We start from the raw sequence: 24,312 nt of genomic DNA on the forward strand, positions 1-24,312 counted from the left end.
AGGCAGACAGAAGGAGCTCTTGAATGTCAATCCAGGCAGCAAATATTCTATTTGTCTATCATGTGTTTGGGAAGAAGGTAGGAACAGAAGATAGGAGCTTGACAACTCTATAGTTGTGGGCTGCTGTTGCTGTTATTTTTAAGATTAACCTGGTCACAAACAGAATGAAGAGGAAGAGTCTAGTAGTAGAGGACTGGTCAGGGGCTAAATCCTCAGCTCTGAAGAAAGATGGGGTGTTTCAGGTGTTCTCCAAACTCCTGAGGGTACACAGCTACAGGTCCATTTCCCAATCTCACCACAGAGCATGGGAAGAGACTAACACTCCTCACCAATCTTTCCCCACAGACTGCAGTATTTCCACATCCACACAAGCTAACAAAGCCCTTTGGAACCATGAAGATTTTTTTCCGCTACCAGACATTCAGATTCGTCTGGCTCACAAAGCCCTCTGGCCAGCGCTTTCACAAAAGTCACCAGCCGGGGGCACCACTGACTCTTGCCGACTTTGAAGCCATAAATCGCTGCGAGAGATCATTGCCTAAGAACTTTAACTTTGCTGGGGATGTGCTGGACCAGTGGTCCCAAAAAGAGAAGGTATATGATGATGAGCTTCCTTTAAATGCTTGGTGTGTACCTATCTCTCAGCCTTCCATTCCTTGTTCTGTGGCCATTTTTAATTCCATTCTTTCATACCTTTTGGTTTTCTTTGTTTTCCAATTGCCCTTCTCTCTCTCCAGGGGAGAACTTTGCACCTCAGCTTTGTATGTCTTTATCCTCAGCCCCCGTCATTACAGTTACTCAAAGAATTATGCCTCTTTCCCCTCATTTTCCCCAAGTTGCACATAGCAGCTCTTTGTTCTCCAATTCTTCTGTTTGGGTTGGGCACAAAAAGCAGTAATTTGAGCTTTGGTTTTATGAATAGTCATTGGTGCAGAAGCAGAGGTTGAGAAGGAAAAAGCAATGAGTTTTATGAACTATTTAGTGTATCCCCGGGTCAAGGTCCCTGCATACTGACCCCTCAACTCCCAGTCAGGCACTAAGCTGAACATTTTACTCATCAATGCTTACCAAAGTGCACTGCAAGGGCCTGTGCTTCAGAATATATACTAGATGTACAGTGTACTGAATATGTGGAATTAATTCTTCCTATTAAGTAGAATGGACAGTCTTCCTTCAAATCTATTGTCTTTAGCAGCTCTCATATTTGATGCACTCACTTTTGAACAGAGAGCGCAGGTAGAAGATGAAAATCTCTAGATAAAATTTAGGGACATATTTTGTTTTCAGTACACATATATATTTTTCAGTAACCCATTTTTAGCAAGTTGTACTGATTTTCCCATTATGGTGGTATTAATAATTAAACATATTTTCCTTCTTAAGTAAAGGATACAAGTAAAAATGAATCAACAACGTAAAGAATACAAAGAACAATAGCACAAGTGTAGACAGATCTGGCAAAATAGTGATACTCAAATAACTAACGATTGAGAAATACTGATCTATATTATTTCATCAAATCCCCGTCACCACCCTGAGATAAGGGGGCTGCAGATAAGGAACTTAACCTGCAGAAGTTAAGCTACTTATCCAAGTTCACCAGTTCAAAGGTAAATGAACCAGCTTCCGATCTTACAGAGCTTTAATCCATTGGATAGGGATGCATCTATGATATCACAAAGTTTAATGGAATAAACGGGAATGTGCATACAAAGCTGCAGGAACATAAAGAAGTCAGAGAGGAGCAGAAGTGGGAGCTAAGAGAGACTTGACCAAAGAAGTGAAATGAGAACTGGGCTTCCAACTAGGGAAGATAAGGGGAGCTTTCCAGATAGGGGAAGAAAAGGGGAGTAATATTTCCCCCAAGTAATACATAAAGCAAAGAGATTTTACAGTATAGACTTCTAGAATCATGTATAAGAAATTTGCTCCAGAAAGCAATCAAGCTCCTTCCACAAAGGCCCTCCATCTTGTTCTCGGTTACCTATGAAACCCATAGCTTGGCCTTTTGGGTAAAAAACGCTAAGTTCCTAATCAGCCTTAGTCCATTCATTTTGGCTTTTGATTGGAAGAGAATCTAACTTAAACCAGAAAAAAAGGAAAGTGAAGTCGCTCAGTTGTGTTCGACTCTTTGCGACCCCATGGACTGTAGCCTATCAGGCTCCTCCGTTCATGGGATTTTCCAGGTAAGAGTACTGGAGTGGGTTGCCATTTCCTTCTCCAGGCGATCTTCCAGACCCAGGGATTGAACCCAGGTTTCCCGCATTATAGGAAAATGCTCCACCGTCTGAGCCACTAGGGAAGTCCTAAACAAGAAAGAAATTTATCAAAGGAATGTGGGAGAGCTCACAAAATTGGGTTGGAAGCTGGAGTTTTCACAAGGACGGGAAGCGGGACAGATGCATAAGCACCAAGCGCCAATAGACAGATTTTGCTCCAACCATTTTTTATCTCTTTGTTCTTCTCAGAAAACTCTAAATTAGGGACAGAAGGTGTGATTGGCCCAACTTGGGTCACAGGCCCACACATTGATCAGGGGAGGATGGGCACCCTGATGGGTTCTCTCAACAAGGCGGGATTTGAGAGAACAGTGGCTCCCCCACAGACAAACTGGGTGCTGTTACTGGACCCCACCAGCACGAGTGCTGAGGGAAAGATGCCGAGGATGTCCCATCTACTTGATGACCACCCATTCAAGCCTTCTCCCCTCTTTCCCATGTACCTATGCATACCTAGACAGGAGAGAGACCAGCCAACCCAGCCCTGTGGTGGGTGAATGGCAAAGGGGATGAGGTGAAATGGAGCTTTGGAGAACTGGGCTGCTTGTCCCGAAAGGCTGCCAATGTGCTCACCAAGCCCTGTGGTTTAGAGAGAGGAGACCGAGTGGCCGTGATTCTTCCCCGAATCCCAGAGTGGTGGCTCATAAGCGTGGCGTGTATGAGAACAGGTCAGTGCCAATATTTAACATTTCTAAATCATGCAGAAAAAGAAAAAGACTGAAAGTAGAGGTTTTTCTGAATTGTTAGTCCTGACTGAAATTATGCTTACAAAGAACAGAAAAGTTGGGTTGAAATTAGAAGCAATCATGATGCAATAATAAAACATGACCTCAAGAGGTAAGTATTATTGATGCCCATTTTGCGAGAAAGGAAATTGATGTTCAGAAAGGTTAAGTTTGCCCAGAGTCACACAGCTAGAAAGCTATGCAACTGAGACTTAAACACAAAACTCTATAAAAGCAAATGTGGGTACCAATACCTCTTTGCAGTGCTGGTTATGATGTGTTCATTCAGATGCTCCAGAATTTACTTCTCTGAATATATTTGTACTCTCCCTGACATAGAAGTACAAAAGGAAGAAAAATGGACTTCATAACAAAATGACTTTTAAGACTAAGGTTGTAGATTCCAGCTGGAAAACCTTTGTCTCTTTCCAGAAAATTAATGTATTAAATGACACATTTTCTCCCACAGTAGTAATGTATAATGTACCCTAGTAAAATTTCTACAGAAATCTTTTCCTTTCTAGGACAGAGTTCAGCAGAAACCATGGCCTAGGAGTTGGCCATTTATTTTTGTAAATAAAGCTTTAAAGTTTTCATGGAATACAGCCATGCTCACTCATTTACATATTGTCTATAGCTCTTTTTGCACTACATCAGCAGAACTGCTCATTGAAACAGAAATGGGACGACTCACAAAGCCTAAAATGTTTACTATCTGGCCTTTTACTGAAAAAGTTTGCACACATAACATAAATGTTTATAAGTCAATCCAAAATAAACAAGAATGCCAAAAGATATACTACTATACAGAACATGAAAACATTTGTTACAATATCATTAATAATAGGAAAAAATGGAAAAAACTATACAGGAACTATTAAATAACTTAAAAACTAGCTGAGAATGAAGTTTAGTGGAGGCGTGGTTATTGCTAATTGAAATTATGATGCCTCAATTTGCTGGAATGTCATTAAAAGAATAATTTTAAGGATTTCATAATAGTGTTGAAAAATGCTATCATTGCCTATATTACATAAAAATAGCAATATATAAAATTATTTTTACATTCACTATAAAAAGGAATTTGCAAATGTGAAACCAACTGTGGGTTGGGAAGAGATTAAAGGTTTTATTTGTCTTAAAAATATACTAATATTACTTAACCTAATGTATGCCATTTGTGAAATGCTGAGATTAAAAACAAACCCACAAGCAGAATGGTCAAAAATGTACAATTAATTAAATGTTAAAGAAGCAGCTGAGGATTATGTTTTCAAGTTCAGAATAATTAAATCTCAGTAAACACTGAGATACTAGTACTATGCACCACATAGCTAAATACTTTGCTTTTGTTGTAAAGCGTAAAAATCTGAAATCCACTAGAAAAGAACTTACTCCTGACCCCCAAGCTATCCATTGAATACATCCACATCACAAATCCACCAAGAGTACTAATAATTTCTGAGCCCCTAAGAACAAGCGGTTTGCAAAATAATCTTTTATTTTTATATTGAGTGAATGATGAGATATTTTCTTGATTAACTTCCTATCACATCAAATATTTATTCATCTTCTCAAGAGGGGATGACATGTAAGAGCTTTTAAAATATATTCAGTAATTAAAGTTTCCTTACTAGGAATTCAACTCCATATCTTCCTATTTAGCCTACTTCAGGGAACTCGCCAAGAAATAAGGAGTCTGGTTCATGACACAGGTCTTGGGAGTCTGGGAAGTGTATCTTTGAATCTTGGTTCTGCCACTTACTTTACAGCCCCTGGGCTAGTTGTCATCTATATGCTGGGATTAATTTTAAGTGAGATACCAGGCATATATTACATAATAAATGGTAGTGGCTGTTTGTCATGCTTTACATACATTCCACTTTCTCGCCATTGATCTGCTTTAGAAAGTGCAAACCACTTCCCCTCTGTTTTTCATGTAATTCTCCCATATATGTTCTTATCACAATGAACTAGTACTTTAAAATCAGGCCCATCACAGGCCAGGGTTTAGAATTATGTGAAAAAGTGGAATAAATTAAACATTGCCAAAGCAATGTAGACATATGTCAATGAACACAGACCACTGAGAAAACCCAGGTTTGAGGGCTGGCTCTGCCACTTGCTTGGCTCATAATCCATCAAATGGAAATAACTTCATTGATTTACACAGTTGCTTAAAACAGTGGTCTCCAAGTTTTTTTGGTTATACAATTTATCAATAAAAATTCTTGGGACACATGTACTCCCACCTGGATGTAGTTATTTAAGTTGTTCTACTTTGCTAATACAGTATATATATTATAAAATATATACAAAAATGAGATAAAGTCATAAACAGAATTCCATATCTCCAATAAACTTTTTAAATTCTAATTTCTTCTCTTATCCCGAATGGATAATCTTGCCAAACTCAATTTGGAAACCATAGGTTCAAATGACTGGATGAGTTGATGTTCATGAAAATGCAAACCTGTAAAGTGCTGTAAAATGTAAAGTACTGTTTAAGTGTTATATAACAAGACTCAAATGTTCCATTAAAAATGGTACATAATAATAGCCCACCATTATGATAGCTCATGGTAAAGAATCATCTGCCAATGCAGGAGATGCGGGTTCCATCCCTGAGTCTGGAAGATCCCCTGGAGAAGGAAATAGCAACCCACTCCAGTATTCTTACCTGGGAAATCCTGTGGACAGAGGAGCCTGGCAGGCTACAGTCCATGGGGTGGCAAAAAGAGTCAGACATGTCTTAGCAACTAAACAACAGCGTACTGCTTACCATATGCCAGAATTACTATTAGTTTCCCCATTTTACAAAGAAGGAAAGGAAGACACAGAGAGATGAAGGAATAAGTTCAAGGTCACAAAGCAAGTATGTTACAAGGATGGGATTAGATCCAGGGACTGTTGGACTCTGAAGCCAGTGCTCTAAGGATCTCTCAGAGACTTCATGGTCCTGTGGGATGTCCCTGGAGACCAAGACAAGGGTAGCTGAAGTTTAGATTTTGCAGCTATTTGCCACGCAGGCACAAAGCCCAAGTCTCCACAGTCCACAGTCTATTCAGAGCCCTGTCTCTTTCCCAGGGCTTGTCTTCATGCCAGGAACAACCCAGCTGACAGCAAAAGACATCCTCTATCGGCTGCGAGCATCTAAAGCCAAGTGCATTGTGGCCAGTGACGAGGTGATCCCAGCAGTGGAATCCATTGTGTCAGAGTGTCCAGACTTGAAGACCAAACTCCTGGTATCTCCACACAGCCAGAATGGGTGGCTCAGCTTCCCAGAGTTATTTCAGTGAGTATTTTCCCCACATCACTTCCAGTGCCAGCAATAACACCAGTCACAACTACATCTCAGAGTCTCCTAGCCTCCCAGGACTCTTGCATACTGTGGGTTGATCCAGGCTCCTTCTCAGGAAAACATCACCTAATAAAAACGTTTTAAGGACAGAGAAAGGATGTAGCTCTGCTTCCATTTCCCTCCTTTTTACCAGGGCCTGAGATGAGTGTCCTACCTGACTTAGCATTTGCCTCAGTCCTGGAGCACATCTCCCACAACTCCCACTGCCTAGACTCTGGCCACCATTTTTTTTCCTTAAATGTGGTCCACCTCAGGGCCTTTGCACTTGCTATTTTTTGTTTTATTTTTCTACCTGGAATTCTCTTCCTCAGTCCTTTTCACAGTTGATGACTTCCTGTCAAATTTGAACTCAAATGTTTTATCCTCAGTGAGACTATCTCTGACCACCATGTCTAGAGTTGAGTTCCAAGCCAGTCTACCACATCATCCTGTTGTTTTCTTCATAGTACTCATCACCCTCTAAATATCATATCCCCTCATTTGTCCCTGTATTTACTGTCTATTTTTCGCCTCTACAGTTGACAAATGAGGACCCAATTCTGGCATGGCACTCACTTTTAGAAAGTTGTGTGGGAACATGACCACACCCATTTGTGTACATATTGTCTAGAGTGGCTCTCATCTTATAAGAACAGAGTTGGGTGGCTACAGCAGAGACTCTATGACCCCCAAAGCCTGAGATATTTATTATCTGGGTCTTTACAGAAAAAAATTTCCATCCCTGTTCTAAACAGTAAGCTCCAAGAAGGGAAAGGCACTATTTGTCTATTTGATCACTCTATTTCTAGTTCCTACCATTTGGTTGGGCCCTAAGAAATGCTTACTGAGGATTGAACAAAACAGCACACTTAACCTCAGTTTTCCTTATATGTAGAATGGGGATGCACATGTCTCAAGTGTTGTTTTGAGGATAAAATAAGCTAATAAGCAAGAAAGTGCTTCCTAAACTGTAAAAAAGGGAGTAAAATGTTTATTAAATGTATTATCCTTCAAAGAGCTGTTAAGTAGCTTATGTTTTTTTAAAAAATATTTTTGATTAGCTTATAAAAAGAAGACATATAAATTCTGTTGAATAAAGGTAGTTTCCATTGCTGGAATAAAATTTTACTAGTAATCAAAACCAAACCCTGTTGATCAAACCCAAAATGTTTTCCCACAGCTATGCCAGAGAATGCTGTTTGTGTCTTTCATAAACTGAGTACCTCTGGTTAAGTCAAATAACATCTCTAAAGCTCTGAGTCTTATCCATAAAATAAGGATATGATAGTATCTACCCCACTGAGTTGTAGAAAAATCACATGTGATGAAGCATGTGAAGTTTTTAGCATAATGCTTGGCACAGAGTAATCACTCTGTAAGATTTATAGTAATTATAATTATTATTAGTCTCAAGTTAATAAAGCCATTCACCTGTGCAATAATTCCCTAAGGTAGTGTTATTCAATTGAATATTCATATTCCTCAGTAAAATATTTTTAACACACTCCCCTAATACATATGTATTTATTTATTTATAAATTATATACACATACTTTTGTGCACCACACAAATATAAAAAAATAATTATTTTAAAGAATGAATTCTAAAATATATATAATTTGAAATTCTATTTTCTTCTCATCCCAGTCATCTTGCATACACTCCTGGGCAGCAAGGTCCCCCACTTTCAAGACTCCTGTCTTAAACAACTCTGCCACATTCTGTTGAGTCCCCAGAAAACCTTTAAAGTGTCACAAAATCCACAGGAGACAGAGAGCTTTGAACTCACATGAATTTCAAATTGAAATTTATACATTTGGGGAGTATTTTTCAAGGTAAAAGAAATCCTCACTCCAAACCAGCAACTTTGGAGTGTCATAACTTGACAACTGCCATGGATTGTTTCTCTAAAAGCTAAGGAAAAAAGAGCCATAAATTGCCAACAACTGGCTGTTCTCTCAGAAAACCACACACAGCCCTAATTAGGACTATTTCACTTGGTTAGAGTCAATCTTCTGGGAGTTCACTTTAAGGTTTCTCACTCTACTTCTGTCTCCCATGGATAGACGTTCATGAACATTTTCCAGAATATTATACTAGAATGGGGAAACAGTTAAAATTATGGGTCTGAATGATATTTCTCTTTTCCTGTCCTAATAAAAAGGACCCTTCCCTTCAGCTCAAGACCCTGGATTCTGATCACAAGGGGCTTAAAACAGTGTTCCAGGAAGAAGAACTGTATGAACAAAAGTATGGAGGCAAAGAAAATCCCAAAATGTGCAAAGAAAGGACTGCAAGCAGTTTGGGGTGGCTGGAAAATAAAATATGAAGTCAGAGTGGAGGCCAGAAGAGCAAGCAGAGGCCAGATAATGGCCTCTCATATAAAGATCTGACTCTTGGTGATTCCATGGACTATACAGTCCTGGAATTCTCCAGGACAGAATACTGGAGTGGGTAGCTGTTCCCTTCTCCAGGGAATCTTACCAACACAGGGAGCAAACCCAGGACTCCCACATTGCAGGCATATTCTTTACCAGCTGAGCCATCAGGAAAGCCCAAGAATACTGGAGTTGGTAGACTATCCATTCTTCAGTGGATCTTCCCAACCCAGGAAGAGAACCAGTGTCTCCTGCATTGCAGGAGGATTCTTTACCAGCTAAACTACAAGGGAAGCCCAAAGATTGAATATGTATGCTAAATTTTTAACTTTACCCTATGAACAAAGGATCTGGAGGGGGAAATGGCAACTCACTCCAGTATTCTTGCCTGGAGAATTCCATGGACAGAGGAGCCTGGTGGGCTGCGGTCCACAGGGTCACAAAGAGTCGGACACGACTAAGCAACTAATACACACATGAACAAGGGAAGCCAATGAAGAGTTTTAAGAAGTGAAGTGTCAAGGTCGGTTTGTAATTTTAAATAGATTTCTCTGGCAACTGCATAAAAAAATAAATTTGAATAGAACCAAACTGGAATCAGAGAGACCATCTGAAAGGCTTATCTAGGGGAGCAATGATGAGATTCTAAGGCCAAGATCTGATGAGTGTACTGAGAGAAGGAGGCACGCTAAAGAAAGAACTAGAAGGATTTGGAGACTGATTGGACATGAAGAACGAAGGCAGGAATCTTCTGCTTTTTAACTCAGATGACTTAGTGGGTGGGATACTATCAGCTGGAGAAAGAGTTTAAAGTTGTGTGCTCAGTCACTCAGTAGTGTCTTACTCTTTGAGACCCCACAGACTGTAGCCTGCCAGGCTTCTCTGTCCATGGGAATTCTCCAGGCAAGCATACTGGAGTGGGTTGTCATGCCCTCCTCCAGGGGATCTTCCCAACCCAGGGATCGAACCCAGGTCCCCCACATTGCAGGCAGATTCTTTACTGTCTGAGCCATGGATTGAGGGGACTAAGAACAAACAAATGTGTAGCAAGTAGTAGATATTTGAGTCTTGGGCTCAAGGAGGTAAAGATATAAATCTGGAATCATCAGCATATAATCAGTTCCAAAAAACTGATTATATATATAACTCAGGTATGCAAAGAAAGATACAAGTCATACAGTGGAAACCCTGCTTGAAAATCTACTTGTCACTCACAGATTATAATGTTTCTTTGTTTTAAAAATCAAAAGCTTTATATCAAAAGTTTTACATACTAGATTAAGAAGCATTCAAAGATGAGTTGGGCTTTTTTGGTTTGTTTTTGTTTGCTTGTTTGTATCAGATACTGTGATGAAATTCCCCTTTCTCCAGTCCAACACATACCAATTTCACCATATATTTTACTGAAAAAGCCAATACAATTGAGTGGTCTATTTTTATTTGGGGAGTTGGGGACGAGGGGTGGGATAGGCAAGTTACCCAGAAAACCACATTAATATTTCATGAAACTATATTTGACAATATAGTATGTGTTTATATCATTAATCCTTACTGTTTTAAATTTTCAGTGGCAATCTTAATCTAATTAGCATGGGTTAAAATGGTATCCTTCAACCTGAGATTTTAAAAATACGGTATGTGAGTTTCAAAAATCCATAGGTGTTCTATTGGGTATCAAATACTGAGTAGCAAACCAACTCAAAAGTTAGTGATGTAAAACAACATTTTATTGCTTAGATTCTGTGGGTTAGAAATTCATGTAGGTCTCAGCAGAAGCAATTTATCTCTGCTCCACATCAGCTCGACTAGAGCTGGAGGATCCAAGTGGGTTCACTCAGAAGTCTGAGACTTTGGTGTTAGCTAAACATTTCCCTTCTCCCACACATGCCCTGTCTCTCCAGCAGGACAGTCTGAACATTTTTATGTGGTGGCTGTGTTCTAGTGAAAAGTGAAACTACAAAACCTTTGTGGCTTAGACTGAGAAGATGCACAACTTCTGTCATGTTCTGTTGGTCAAAGCAAATCTTAAGACCAGCCCAGATTCAAGGAGAGAGGACACAGGCTCCATCCCTCAGTGAGGCATGTTTGGATGGAAGGAATCTGGGGGGCTGTCTATGCAGACAATATTACACAGATATTATTATCAGTTAAAATGCTCTTAGCTTTAGCAATAGAAGACCCAAGTAAGCATGGCTTAAACAATACAAGTTTATTATATTACAAATAAGAAGTACAGAGGTAGAATGGAATGAGAATTGGTTAATTCAATGTTTTTTGAAGATAGCATGGACCTAGATTCATTCATCTTTCCATCATGCCATCCTCAGTGTGGATGATAATCCCTCTTGTGATCCCAACATGGCTAGGCTAGTTCCAGACATCAAGTACTCTTGCAACAATATCCAAAGGTCAAAAAGCAAGATGAATGGGGTAGGGGGAGGCAGTATTCCTCCCTCGTGACTCTTTAGAACAAGGAAATATGTCTCATAAAGCTTTTAAATCCCTTTGACATAATTGCATCTTATGCCCATTCCTAACTCAGTAACTCAGAGAAGGCAATGGCACCCCACTCCAGTACTCTTGCCTGGAAAATCCCATGGATGGAGGAGCCTGGTGGGCTGCAGTCCATGGGGTCACTAAGAGTTGGACACGACTGAGTGACTTCACTTTCACTTTTCACTTTCATGCATTGGAGAAGGAAATGGCAACCCACTCCAGTGTTCTTGCCTGGAGAATCCCAGGGACGGGGGAGCCTGGTGGGCTGCCGTCTATGGGGTCGCACAGAGTCAGACACGACTGAAGCAACTTAGCAGCAGCAGCAGCAACTCAGTAATTACTAAGGGAAGAAATTACCATTACTGACTTAAGCTAATCAAGATTCACCGCCCACCCCCCGTAGGTATATAGAAAACAGCCTCCCCTGAAGCACATGATTGCCTAATACTAGAACAAAATCAGAGTTTTATCAATTTCAGGGAAGAAAAATAGGATGCTATATATGTCTGCCTGCAATATTGAAGATATTGAATAAAACAATTAAACAGTTTAATTCAAATACCAAAAGATCTTCCTATAAATCTTAATAACAATTTACAAAGATTCAATACATATTTTTAATTTTATGAATAAAAAAAAGTGCTTAGGGGAAAATGTTTAAGTAAATGAAATAATATCCTGTTGTTATTGATATTGAAAGGTATCTTGGCTATTTATAGGGAGATGCTGCTACTGCTGCTTACTTTTCACTTTTCACTTTCATGCATTGGAGAAGGAAATGGCAACCCACTCCAGTGTTCTTGCCTGGAGAATCCTAGGGATGGGGGAGCCTGGCGTGCTGCAGTTCATGGGCTCGCAAAGACTCGGACACGACTGAGCAACTGAACTGAACTAGTGGTTAAATGGTTAAGCTTTTATGCCCTCACTTCTGAGGGCACAGGTTCAATCTTTGGATGTAGAACTAAGATCCCACAAGCCCTGCAGCACAGCTGCGAAGTCCCTATAAGTTTTCTTGAGAAATTTCTCTCAGGGAGGCTTTGGATTATGTTCTGGTGTCAAGAAGACATAAGTAGCAAAGCAAAAGAAATATCAGAGCTAAACTGGTCTGCCATGTTCAGTCATCATCTTGGGGCCCATACTTTACAGAACTGCCTCTGCAGACCACAACTGTGTGGAGACAGGAAGTCAAGAACCAATGGCCATTTATTTCACCAGTGGGACCACAGGCTCTCCCAAGATGGCCCAGCACTCTCAGAGCAGCCTGGGAATTGGGTATACCCTCTGTGGAAGGTAAGGAGGAAAACTGTTTTTTTTTTTAATTATCCCCTGAGCTGCCAACATGTATATCCATTTGCCTAGTTGGCATCTCTACTTGTATGGCTATTAGCTATTTCCAATGAAACATCTACAAAATAGAACTCTCAATGTCTTAACTCAGGAAATTGTACCATCTAACCAACTGGTCAAGCCAGAACTTAAGAATGACCTTGATTCAGTCCCCACAATAGCATGTCTGGCTCCTTCTCCTTTTGGCCAAGTAAACCTGCCCACCCAGAAAGGCCTTCCAAGATGTCCTAAAACTATCACATTACCCAATTTTATTTTCCTCATAGCACTTATCACTATTTGAAATTATGATATTTATTTATATACTTATTGACTATCTATATCCCTAAAACAAGGGCAAAAATCTGATCTTTCTTGCCCTCTGCTATAGAACAATGTCTATTATAGAATATTTGCTCAGTAAATAGTTGTCACCTCAATGGACAAACTCAGAAAACCATGCCAAACCCAGACTCCCACTCTACTCTCAGACTACCTAAGATTCTGAAAAGTCCTCTAACAAGAATGAGAGGTAGTGCTGCTCATCCGGCCGTGGGGCTTCTTGTGATCCTTCTCCATAGCCATTGAGGTTCCAAGGCAAGGCCATTCCTTAAGGACACAACTTTGTTTGCTTTCCTGTTTCTTTGTTTTATTTCAGCTTGGTCTGTTTTGTTGCTTCCCCATATCACTTAGGTATTGGCTAGACCTGAAGTCCACAGATATCATATGGAACATGTCTGACACTGGCTGGATCAAGGCTGCCATTGGTAGTATGTTTTCCTCCTGGCTTCATGGAGCCTGTGTCTTTGTGCATCGGATGGCCCAGTTTGACACCGACACTTTCCTGGATGTAAGTCACTACTTCAAATTACATATAGTTAGGTTTCTCTCGTCTTTCCCCAAACCATAGAGACTTAATTCCTCAGAATGCAGGACTTCTTGGGCTTATGAAAATCATTTCTTTTTTAAGAAGTAAAGTCTCCAGAGACTTGGGTTTAGAATGTATTTAACAGAGTGAAGAAGGAACACCCACAACACTCTTAAGCATAAGAACCCCTCTTGTGCTTCAAATTGTTCAGGATTTGCTAGTATCACTAAATCAGTGGCCACCTGAGAGTCTGGTTCTAAATAACAGATTAAGTCTCAAGTCTAAATAAATCTTTGGTTTCTGTTTCAGCAAAACAAAGACAATAGTTGATAAATCCGAACTCCTGTGTAGAGAAGATTGAAGATGGTGTCACCTTTCTCCCAGAGTAGCGCCTTTCATTCTCCCCTCACCCTATGCTTCTCACTTTGCTAATTCTCAGAACCCAATATTCTTCTTGAAACCAAGCACATCCATCCTTCTCAGCCAGCAATAGCTAGAATGAGATATCAGATGGCTCCGGTTTCTTTAGCCTTTAGAAAAATGTGATTGAAGGCCAATTATTTTTCAACCCCATGAATGATCAATCAAGTTTAACAAAATACTTGTTATTAAAAACACCACACCTGTGTGTGACTTAAAGCTATGCTCACCCTGTTATTTTGCCAACTGGTTTGACGAGATGGTTTGTGAGTTTTCACAGAAATTTAGAGTAACATAAGAACTTGGGTCTCTACATCAGATTTGTAAAGTGACTTGAAGTAGATAAGTTAATTTTACAGTTTTAAAACTAACATTTATAAAATAAGAATATTTTATTCTTTATGAAATATTCTTTCATAAAGTATTAAATGTTATGTAAATATAAATATTTAATAATATATTAATATAACATCACATATAACTATATATAACATTACTAGTATTCTTATTTAGTATATTCAATGAGACAAAATGAGAATATTAAAATAAAATATTCTTTTTATAAAATATTAAATGTGTAAGATCTAAATATCTTATGTCATTGACAAATTATATATTAATATAATATTGATATATCTGTTTCATGTAATATTAAATACAAATATTAAAATTGTTCTCATTCAGTTGCTAAATTGTGTCCTAATCTTTGCTATCACACTGACTGCAGCATGTCAGGCTTCCCTGTCCTCCGCTATCTCCCAGAGTTTGCTCAAACTCATGTCCATTGAGTCAGTGATGCTCTCTAACCATCTCTTCCTGTGACACCCTTTTCCCCTTTTGCCTTCCATCTTTCCCAGCATTGAGGTCTTTTCCAATGAGTTTTCTCTTCACATCAAATGGCCAAAGTATTGGCACTTCAGCTTTAGCATCAGTCCTTCCAGTGAAAATTCAAGGTTGATTTCCTTTAGGTTTGACTGGTTTGATCTGTTTGCTGTCCAAGGGACTCTCAAGAGTTCACAATTTGAAAGTATCAGTTTTTCAGCACTCAGCCTTTTATATGGTCCAACTCTCAGATCTGTACATGACTACTGGAAAAACCATAGATTTGACTAAATGGACCTTTGTCAGCAAAGTGATGTCTTAGCTTTTTTAATGTTGTCTAGGTTTGTCATATATTTCCTTCCAAGAAGCAAGTGTCTTTTAATTTCATGGCTGCACCACAATTTGAAGGCATCAGTTTTTCAGTGCTCAGCCTTTTATATGGTCCAACTCTCATATTCATAGATGACTACTGGAAAAACCATAGATTTGACTACATGGACCTTTGTCAGCAAAGCAAGTGTCTTTTAATTTCATGGCTGCAGTCACCATCCACAGTGATTTTGGAGCCCAAGAAAATAAAATCTTTCACTGTTTCCATTGTTTCCCCATCTATTTGCCATCAAGTGATGGGACCAGATGCCATGATCTTAGTTTTTTTAATGTTGAGTTTTAAGCCAGCTTTTTCACTCTCCTCTTTCACTCTCATCAAGAGGCTCTTTAGTTCCTTTTGCTTTCTGCTGTTAGAGTGGTATCATCTGTATATCTGAGGTTATTGGTATTTTTCCATGAGATGATCGCATGTCAATGAAAGAAAAGAAGAGGTTGTAGAATTGCCTTTAATTAACCACTGCTGATATTTTGTCTTTCTCCATCATCCAGACGCTTACCACTTATCCCATCACGACCCTCTGCAGTGCTCCCACCGTGTACCGGATGCTTGTGCAAAAAGACCTTAAGAGGTATTTGGGCAGAAATCTCCATTTGAACCACTAACAAAAGTTATAATCCAGCAACACAGATCTCCCCTTTTCAGTACAAGATAGTTTCTCAGTCTCACCATTACTGACATTTTGAACCAAATAATTCTGTGTCATGGAGTGCTGTCCTTTGCTTTGTAGCATTCTACCTGGCCTCTACCTTCTACTAATCTGTATCAGTAGGACTTCCCTCTCCATCAGTGGTGATGATCAAAAATGTCTCCAGACATTACCAAGAGTCTCCTAGAGGGCAACCTCCCACCTCTGGCCCCCAACATCCCCAGTTTAAGAATCATTGGGAAACCCTCTAGGAGCAACAGAACACTTTTCCAGAGACAAGAGTTCTGTAATCCCAGCGCTTTCATCACCCCTGCCCTAAACACACACACACACACACACACATCTATATTTATACTGCCTTGAAGTTAATAAAGTCTTATGACTTAAAGCTTATATTCAACTTAGCCAAATCACCTGAACGTTAGTTGAAGTTGCAAAGTGTATTTATTTAACTAACACGAATTTAATACATAAGGAGAGAGAAAGGAAGAAACAATTTAAGTCATTATAGTCACCTGCTTCTCCCCTAAACCTGGATCCTTCAAAGACAAAACAAAACAAACAGTAAAAGGGCATCCTTTGTTCCCCCAAGGTGTGGATGTCTAGGAGGGAGATAGCTATGAGACAATAAAGGAGACATGAACTTTCCCGTTTCCTAATCAACTCCTTGTGACCCTCAGAATGTGACATCTTGCTCAAATTTTAAGATTAATTCAAGGACTTCTATTCTGAATAGGCACAATTCATTTTCTACCAAATCCTCCCTCCCATTATGGACCTCACTATGTTAGAATTGGGCTGTTCCAAGCTTTCTCACATGAACCTGGTTGGACAATTGAGTAGGAAGCCACTGGTTAAAAGCTCAAGCTACAAAGTCAAACACGCAAGTCTCTGCTCCTAATAGTGGATCTCAATCACTCAAGAGGACCTTGCTAAGGCTCCCTTAACTCCATCCATAAGAGATATTTAAGAGCTGCCTCACGGATTGTGGTAATAATTCAACAACAGCAGCATGTTTGGTGAATGAGATACTTGACAAGTGATAAATGTAGAGTACAGATTATTCAACTCTGCTCTTTATCATCTGGGAGGGCTTGGGCAAGTTCTTTACATTTTTTCCACCTCAATGTCTTCATCTGTAAAACAGAGTTTGTGAAGATTATGAGAGTGCTCCGCAAGCCCTTGTAATGTCATAAATGTTTGATTAATATTAGCTGCCATATTTCTTGGCTCTTAATAAGTGCTTAATATCATTATTAGCATTTTCTCCAACATTTTCCTCTCTTGAATAACCTGCTAAAATGTAAACTCCACCAAAAAAATGTTTTAATCATAACATACCCCATGTGCCTAGAACAATGTCTGACAAGAGTAGTTGCTCAACGAATATTCTCTGAATGAACTTTCCTAAAACTTGCCCTTCCTCATTCTTTGCTTGTTTCCAATGTCCTAGTTATCTGGCAATGAAAGCCACTCACATTTTGCTCCCCAAAGACCTCAGTGAAACTCTCTCTCCAGATATAAATTCAAGAAGCTGCAGCATTGCTTGACAGGAGGGGAGCCACTCAATCCAGAGGTGCTGGAACAGTGGAAAATGCAAACTGGATTGGAGCTGTATGAGGGCTATGGACAGACAGAAGTGGTATGTTTAATGGACAAAGTTTAGCCTTTCAACCCTAGGACTGACAACCGAGCCCCTGAAGTGTTCCCATCATGCTCTAAATTGTGATGGTATTTCCTAAAACTTCTAAATTGCCCAACTAGGTTTGACTGAAGGGGAATTATGATTATTCTTGGCTTTCCTGCCTCCTCACACAGGATAAGTCTCAGAGGTGTTAGAAATTGAAGAGGTTCAAAATTGAATAGCTCCTCTTTCCAATGCACTGGGAAGGACCCCAGAGAGTCCCAGTGGGGCTTACTAGAACTTAAGGTGCATTTAATGGTACTCAGCCAAAAGGAGTGATTTTCAAAGTGTAGTCCTCAAACCAGCAGTATCAGTAGCACCCAGGAATTTGGTAGAAATACAAATTCTTAAACCATGGCCCCTCCCTGACCTATGAATGAGAAACTGGGTTGGGGCCCCAGCAATGTGTTTTAACTGATACATACTCAAGTTTGAGAACTACTAGTCTCAAATAATATATTTTGGAAGATGAGCTTGAATACTTGGAAAATCAGTCAAAACTAGGTCTTGGATTTCATTGTCATGATATATTAATAGCTACAGAAAATGAATTTTTACATTGTGACATAAAATATATCTTCTTAATAGGGAATAATTTGTGCCAATCAGAAAGGACAAGAAATTAAACCAGGCTCAATGGGGAAAGGAGTACTACCCTACGATGTCCAGGTGGGTAATACCCAACTGGTTCAATAAAGGAGAGAGACTATTTCAGATTTCTGCTATTTGTTACACAACTATTAACAACCCATTTTCATTTTGTGAGAAGAAAGTTTTAGGTACCTAAATTGTTTCTTTCATTCTAGATTATAGATGAAAATGGCAACATCCTACCACCTGGAAAAGAAGGGGAAATCGCCCTCAGGCTAACATCTACACGACCCTTCTGTTTCTTCTCTGAATATGTGGTACAAGAACGTAGAACTTTAATAGACTTTAATAGAAAAGGTAGTATAATAGGGAGTCATACAGACGTGGGTCCAAATTTCATATCCCACGTTTTGCTACCTAACCTTGGACAAGTCACAAAATCCAAGTCTATTTCATCAGCTGTAAAATGAAAAAAAAATTATCTCTCTCCTAAGGATTTTGTAAAGATTAAACTCTATGCGAAAGAAACCAGTTACTTTGGTTGTCCTCAGAAAGGACACCTGGATAGGCTTTAGGGGGTGGGGGGAGGTAGATATGTGGTGAAATGGGTGGCATAGATAATATTTTTTATTATACTCTTGTATTCTTTTGTATTCTTTACCAGGAACTACCTTTTTAAATCTTTTTTTTTAGAAATAGAAAATGAAATGTACTAGTCACTTCATGGGTGCCACACCCCTTCTTCTATTCTGATCAAACTAATCCCCAATATTATATTTGATTCATAGGACAATCCAGAGAAAACTGCTGCCACCATAAGAGGAAATTTTTACGTCACTGGAGACAGAGGAATGATGGACAATGATGGTTATTTCTGGTTTGTTGGCAGAGCTGATGATGTCATCATATCCTCTGGGTATGTACATTTGCTACTTTTAGGAAGTCACGATTTACCAGGGGAAATCTCCTGGTGTAGATATCAAAGGCTTCTTTTCCTCTTCTAGGTACCGTATTGGGCCATTTGAAGTGGAGAGTGCACTAATTGAGCACCCAGCGGTTGTTGAATCAGCTGTCGTCAGCAGTCCCGATCCAGTCAGAGGAGAGGTAGTATGAATGTCACTAATTAAAGTGGCAATCTTGTATTTTCAAGTTGTCCATCTAACCACTTTAAAGAATGAATCATGGAGAAGGAAATGGCAACCCACTCCAGTATACTTGCCTGGAGAATCCCATGGACAGAGGAGCCTGGCAGGCTACAGTTCCATGGGGTCACGAAGAGTGGGACATGACTGAACCAACTGAGGAGGCACACAGCCTTTGTTACATGTAAAATGAATACATTTACTTAACACTAATTTACTGAGACCTATATGTATCGAGCACAGAAGTGAAGAAAACAAATAAAAATCCTTCCCTTAAAAAAAAAAAAAAAGAATGAATCAAAAGTAGTCATGTAATACTCATTATGAGACACACACATGGCAATATATACTAGGCAATCAACTTTACAAGTGAGTTGTGTACCAAAGGGAATGTTTTAAGATTCTTTTAGTAGCAAATGACAGAAACTCAACTCAAACTGACTTATATTTCTTTTAAAAAAAGGAATCTATTGGCTCACACATCCAAGGGTCCATGAGATGTCAGCAAAACTTTGTCTCTATTTCTTGCTCCACTGTTCCTTATGTTGGCGTTATTTGGGCAGATTCTTCCCACCTGATGGTAACAAACTCCAGACACACTTAACAAATTACAGCTTAACAACCCCAGGAAAGGAGACAGCTTTTTGCTGTCTTTGCAAAGACTCTTTGCTATCTGGCTTGACCTGGATCATATGCCAGTCATTGACGTAGGAGTTAGTGTCAACCCCATCAGAGAGGTAAAGTAATCCTCCATAGGCAAATCAGGGTTCTGTTACTGAAAAGGGAAGACCAGATACTGCACAAGCGAAAGCAGAATTTACTATATGTATGATTGTTGTGAAATTCAGACTATACTTTCTCATAGAAACAGTGCAAATAAGAGATTGTGACCAAGTTCCCAAACAAATCCCACAATCCTAATTAGGACCCAATGAAAGGGACTTCAGGGAATGACAAAAAGTAGCCTTAGTTTTTGATGTTCTGTCACTCAGTTGTGTCTGACTCTTTGGGACCCCATGGACTGCAGCACACCAGGTTTCCCTGTCCTTCACTATCTCCCAGAGTTTGCTCAAAATCAGATCCATTGAGTCAATGATGCCATCCAATCATCTCACCCTCTGTCACCCCCTTCTTCTCCTGCCTTCAATCTTTCCCAGCATCAGGGTCTTTTCCAGTGAGCTGGCTCTTCCCATCAAGTGGCCAAAGTATTGGAGTTTCAGCTTCAGCATCAGTCCTTCCAATGAATATTCAGTGTTGATATCTTTTAGCATTGACTGGTTTGATCTCCTTGCCGTCCAAGGGACTCTCAAGAGTCCTCTCCAGCTCCACAACTTGAAAGCATCAGTTTTTCAGCGCTCAGCCTTTTATATGGTCCAACTCTCACATCCATACATGACTACTGGAAAAACCATATTTTTGACTACATGGACCTTTGTTGGCAAAGTGATGTCTTTGTTTTTTAATATGTTCTCTAGGTTTGTCATAGCGTTCCTTCTAAGAAGCAAGTGTTCTTTTAATTTCATGTCTGCAGTCACCATCCACAGTGATTTTGGAGCCCAAGAAAATGAAGTCTTTCATTGTTTCCCCATCTATTTGCCATAAGTGATGGAACCAGAGGCCATGATCTTGGTTTTTTGAATGTTGAGTTTCAAGCCAGCTTTTTCATTCTTCTCTTTCATCTTCATCAAGAAACTCTTTAGTTCCTCTTCACTTTTTGTCATTAGTGTCATCTGCATATCTGGGGTTATTGATATTTTTCCTGGCAATCTTGATTCCAGCTTGAGCTTCATCCAGCCTGGTATTTCCCATGATGTACTCTGCATATAAGTTAAATAAGCAGGGTGACAATATACAGCCTTGACAGACTCCTTTCCCAATTTGGAACCAGTCCATTGCTCCATGTCTGGTTCTAACCATTGCTTATTGGCCTACATACAGGTTCTCAAGAGGTAGGTAAGGTAGTCTAGTATACCCATCTCTTTAAGAATTTTCCACAGCTCAGTTGTGTTCAGCTCTTTGTGACCCCATAGACTGTAGCCCACCAGGCTCCTCTGTCCATGGAATTCTCCAGGCAAGAATTCTGGAGTAGGTTGCCATTTTCTCCTCCAGGGGATCTTCCTGACCCAGAGATCAAACCCAGGTCTCCTGCATTGCAGGCAGATTCTTTACCATCTGAGCCACCAGGGAAACTCTGGCCTTAGATCTAGGAGGAAGTCAAATAGTATGGAAGAGAGAATTTTCCTTTCCTCGTGCAAGTTTCCTATATACTCTATGTTGAAATTTCAGAAACATTTTGCTTATCAGCATCCTCCCACATGTCTTTCTGTATTCCTGGCTCAAATTATACTTGACCTTCTGTGGATCCCATACTCATACCTCCAGTATCACCTCCATGATCAAGGGATCCTGTTGTCCAAAATGCTTTTCTCCTGTCACCAAATTCTCCTTCTCTCAATATAACTAACTTATTTCAGCTGAACATCAGAAGTAAACATGAATTAGAATCAATGTATGAATTGTTAATAATTTATATTCACCTCAGTAATTATTAGTTAGTGGGTTTTAAATAGTATTACAAAGAGAAGCAAAAAATATAGTCAAGAAAGACTTTTTATAGGTCGATCAGTCGTTTCTGAGTCCATCTCTCAACATACACACCTTCTCCATCAGGCCTCCTCAAAACCCTCTCAAAACACATATTCTCTAAACCTCCAATAATCCTCTACTACTTCTTAAGTATGATGGAATAAGTGGCTACCTGTCAATCAAGGACTGCCTATTTAATAAACAGGATTAGTCTGATTGGACTAGTGTGACATGAAAATAAAATGAAGCCTTTAGCTTTACTGAACCACTGCATTCCTCATACTCTCAAACCATTTATATGGAATTAGACCTCAAAACCTCACTGTACAGTTGTATTCAAGCTTTGTTCATAGGTGATCTCCAGCATGCAGATGCATTACTTAACCTACTATTAACAAACAATTAAGTATTGATGTTCAGCATTGGTTCCAAACTCTTTGATGTGCCTGAAAAAGAAATATATTGATATAAACTGATCTTTTTTTCCCCTACAGGTAGTGAAAGCTTTTGTTGTTTTATCTGCACCCTTTAAATCATCCAATCCAGAGAAATTAACTCTTGAACTTCAGGATCATGTAAAAAAATCAACTGCCCCTTACAAGTATCCAAGAAAGGCAAGTATTGTGCCCAAAAGTTAAATGTGTTACCAAATAACTATCTAAACTAGTAAGCACATATATTAGCTTTTGATTTTATAGTAACTCACTATATAAGTAGAAGACATCTGTTTCAAGTTTAGCTCTAAGAATTTTGCTTTAAAATACTTTATATTAGGATATTACAGATGTTTGAAGAAGGAGAATCTTTGGTCATCTCTACAATACTAAGTAACTACTAAAGATCCTTATCAGACTAATCAGTCCCATTTCATATGAGGAAAAATAGTGTCCAATTGTTTTCAAAGACAGCACATGACTTATCTATCATAGTACTTTGGGGCTATTACACCTTTCTAAATTCAAAGCATGTGACTTTAAGTATTAAGGGATCATATTCAAGGGACAGGAAGAAAATATTATCCAAAGAAACTCTGGAATTTTTCCTGAAACCTTCTCCAAAGGAGGGATTTAAGGACAAATCTGTATAAAGACACACAGATGGCACTACAATTTCCTTCTAGTCCTAGAATCCTATTCGTTGATATTGACTGATCCTCTACATGAGAATTGTTTCAGTTGGCATCATTTCAGCTAAAAGGTAGTTAATTTCAACCTAAGCAACCTAATTTCCATTCAGTTCACTTAATCAGTGCCTAGTTTCTTTTCATAAATGTTTGAGGACATTTTAAAATATAGTAGTCATATCTTGAGGGAGAGCAAAAAGGGTATTTTACTGTCAAGTCAGGGCCTCAGTGGAAAATTGTATATACTCAAAATCATCTTCAAAAAGTCTCCCCAGAACTTCCAGGACCCAGTTCTTAAAAGGTCAAAAACCCAAGAATTAACTTGATGTTTCTCTTTGCACTTAGCTGTGGCCTCCATCTGCCTGGGGAAGTAGAGACCTAGGTCTGGTTTGAACTAGAGAAAGCAATAGAACAAAGGGACTGTTCTTCTGTAAAGCAAATGGGCGTTACAGACCAGCATGATGGCACTCCACTGTCGTCCTCATATATAAACAGAACAGTTTCTGGTGACCAAGACATTCAATTAGCTTAACATGACAGACACTGACAGTCAATAGACACTTAATCAGACACTTAAAGTCACATGCTTTACTAGTGGGCACAGCAAACTTGATCAAGTGTCTCATAATATGTTTTTCTGTTAACTAGGTGGAATTCGTTAAAGAACTCCCAAAGACAATCACTGGGAAAATCAAACGCAACGTTTTAAGAGACCATGAATGGGGTCGAACCTAGCCTGACGAGAACACAGTGGCATTAAGCAGTTAACAGGGCTGCTTTCTTTTAGTCCTTGCTTCCCAATAATTCAGTGACTACCCTCTTAAAATGCTTACGATCTTTCCTGGATGAAAAACTCCACTGAGTTTTTGTTTTGCACTTTGCCAAAAAATAAGTAAGTAAAAATCTAAAAATATTTGGGAAGAAAATGATGATGACCAAACAACAAAGGCAATGATAAATGGCTTGTAGTGTTTAAAATAGCAGGAGTCAAATGATTAATTAGAAAAACATAATGGACAATGAATTTATCTTGTGCCTGATTAATTCAAAATAAAGATTAGAAGTATTCTAAGAGAAATGCTCAAGACACAATTTGTTCTACTTAAAATATTTATATGCTACTAATTCTTTAAGGTGAATCAAAACACTTCTGTTAAAGTAAGGACTCTAAAGAATTCAAAAGTCAATAAATGAACTTAATTAAGTACTGTACTATATACTTCATTTTGAAGCAAACTCACTGTAAAATATCTAACACTTGAATTAGACATAAAATGCTTAAAAATTTTTAGTTATTGAAGAGAAACTAATATTTGTATCTTTACTTTTTGGACAATGCACATGACTTGACACATAATTTGACATAAAAACATCTTTTATGATTAAACTACTTTATAATTACTTTATAATTATAAAGCAAGAGCTTTACTAAGAGGCAGAAAGAAAAAGTAGAGATAGAAAACACTAGTCTTCAGGGAACTAATTTATTTTTATT

The 24,312-nt window shown here is 38.9% G+C and overlaps 1 protein-coding gene across 1 annotated transcript; it reads left to right on the forward strand.

Annotated features, from left to right (window-relative positions):
• The first annotated feature begins 135 nt into the window (after nucleotides 1-135).
• ACSM4 (acyl-CoA synthetase medium chain family member 4) lies at nucleotides 136-23,875 on the forward strand. Its single transcript, XM_043914452.1, has 13 exons — nucleotides 136-594; nucleotides 2,737-2,947; nucleotides 6,092-6,299; nucleotides 12,365-12,508; nucleotides 13,238-13,394; nucleotides 15,534-15,613; nucleotides 17,210-17,333; nucleotides 17,964-18,044; nucleotides 18,182-18,283; nucleotides 18,755-18,882; nucleotides 18,971-19,070; nucleotides 22,189-22,308; nucleotides 23,466-23,875. The coding sequence occupies exons 1-13, from the start codon at nucleotides 394-396 to the stop codon at nucleotides 23,550-23,552; spliced, it is 1,743 nt and encodes a 580-aa protein (XP_043770387.1). The 5' UTR covers nucleotides 136-393; the 3' UTR covers nucleotides 23,553-23,875.
• Nucleotides 23,876-24,312: the final 437 nt, after the last annotated feature.

The sequence above is a fragment of the Cervus elaphus genome, chromosome 10, assembly GCF_910594005.1.
Source record: "Cervus elaphus chromosome 10, mCerEla1.1, whole genome shotgun sequence".
NCBI classification, from domain to species: domain Eukaryota; kingdom Metazoa; phylum Chordata; class Mammalia; order Artiodactyla; family Cervidae; genus Cervus; species Cervus elaphus.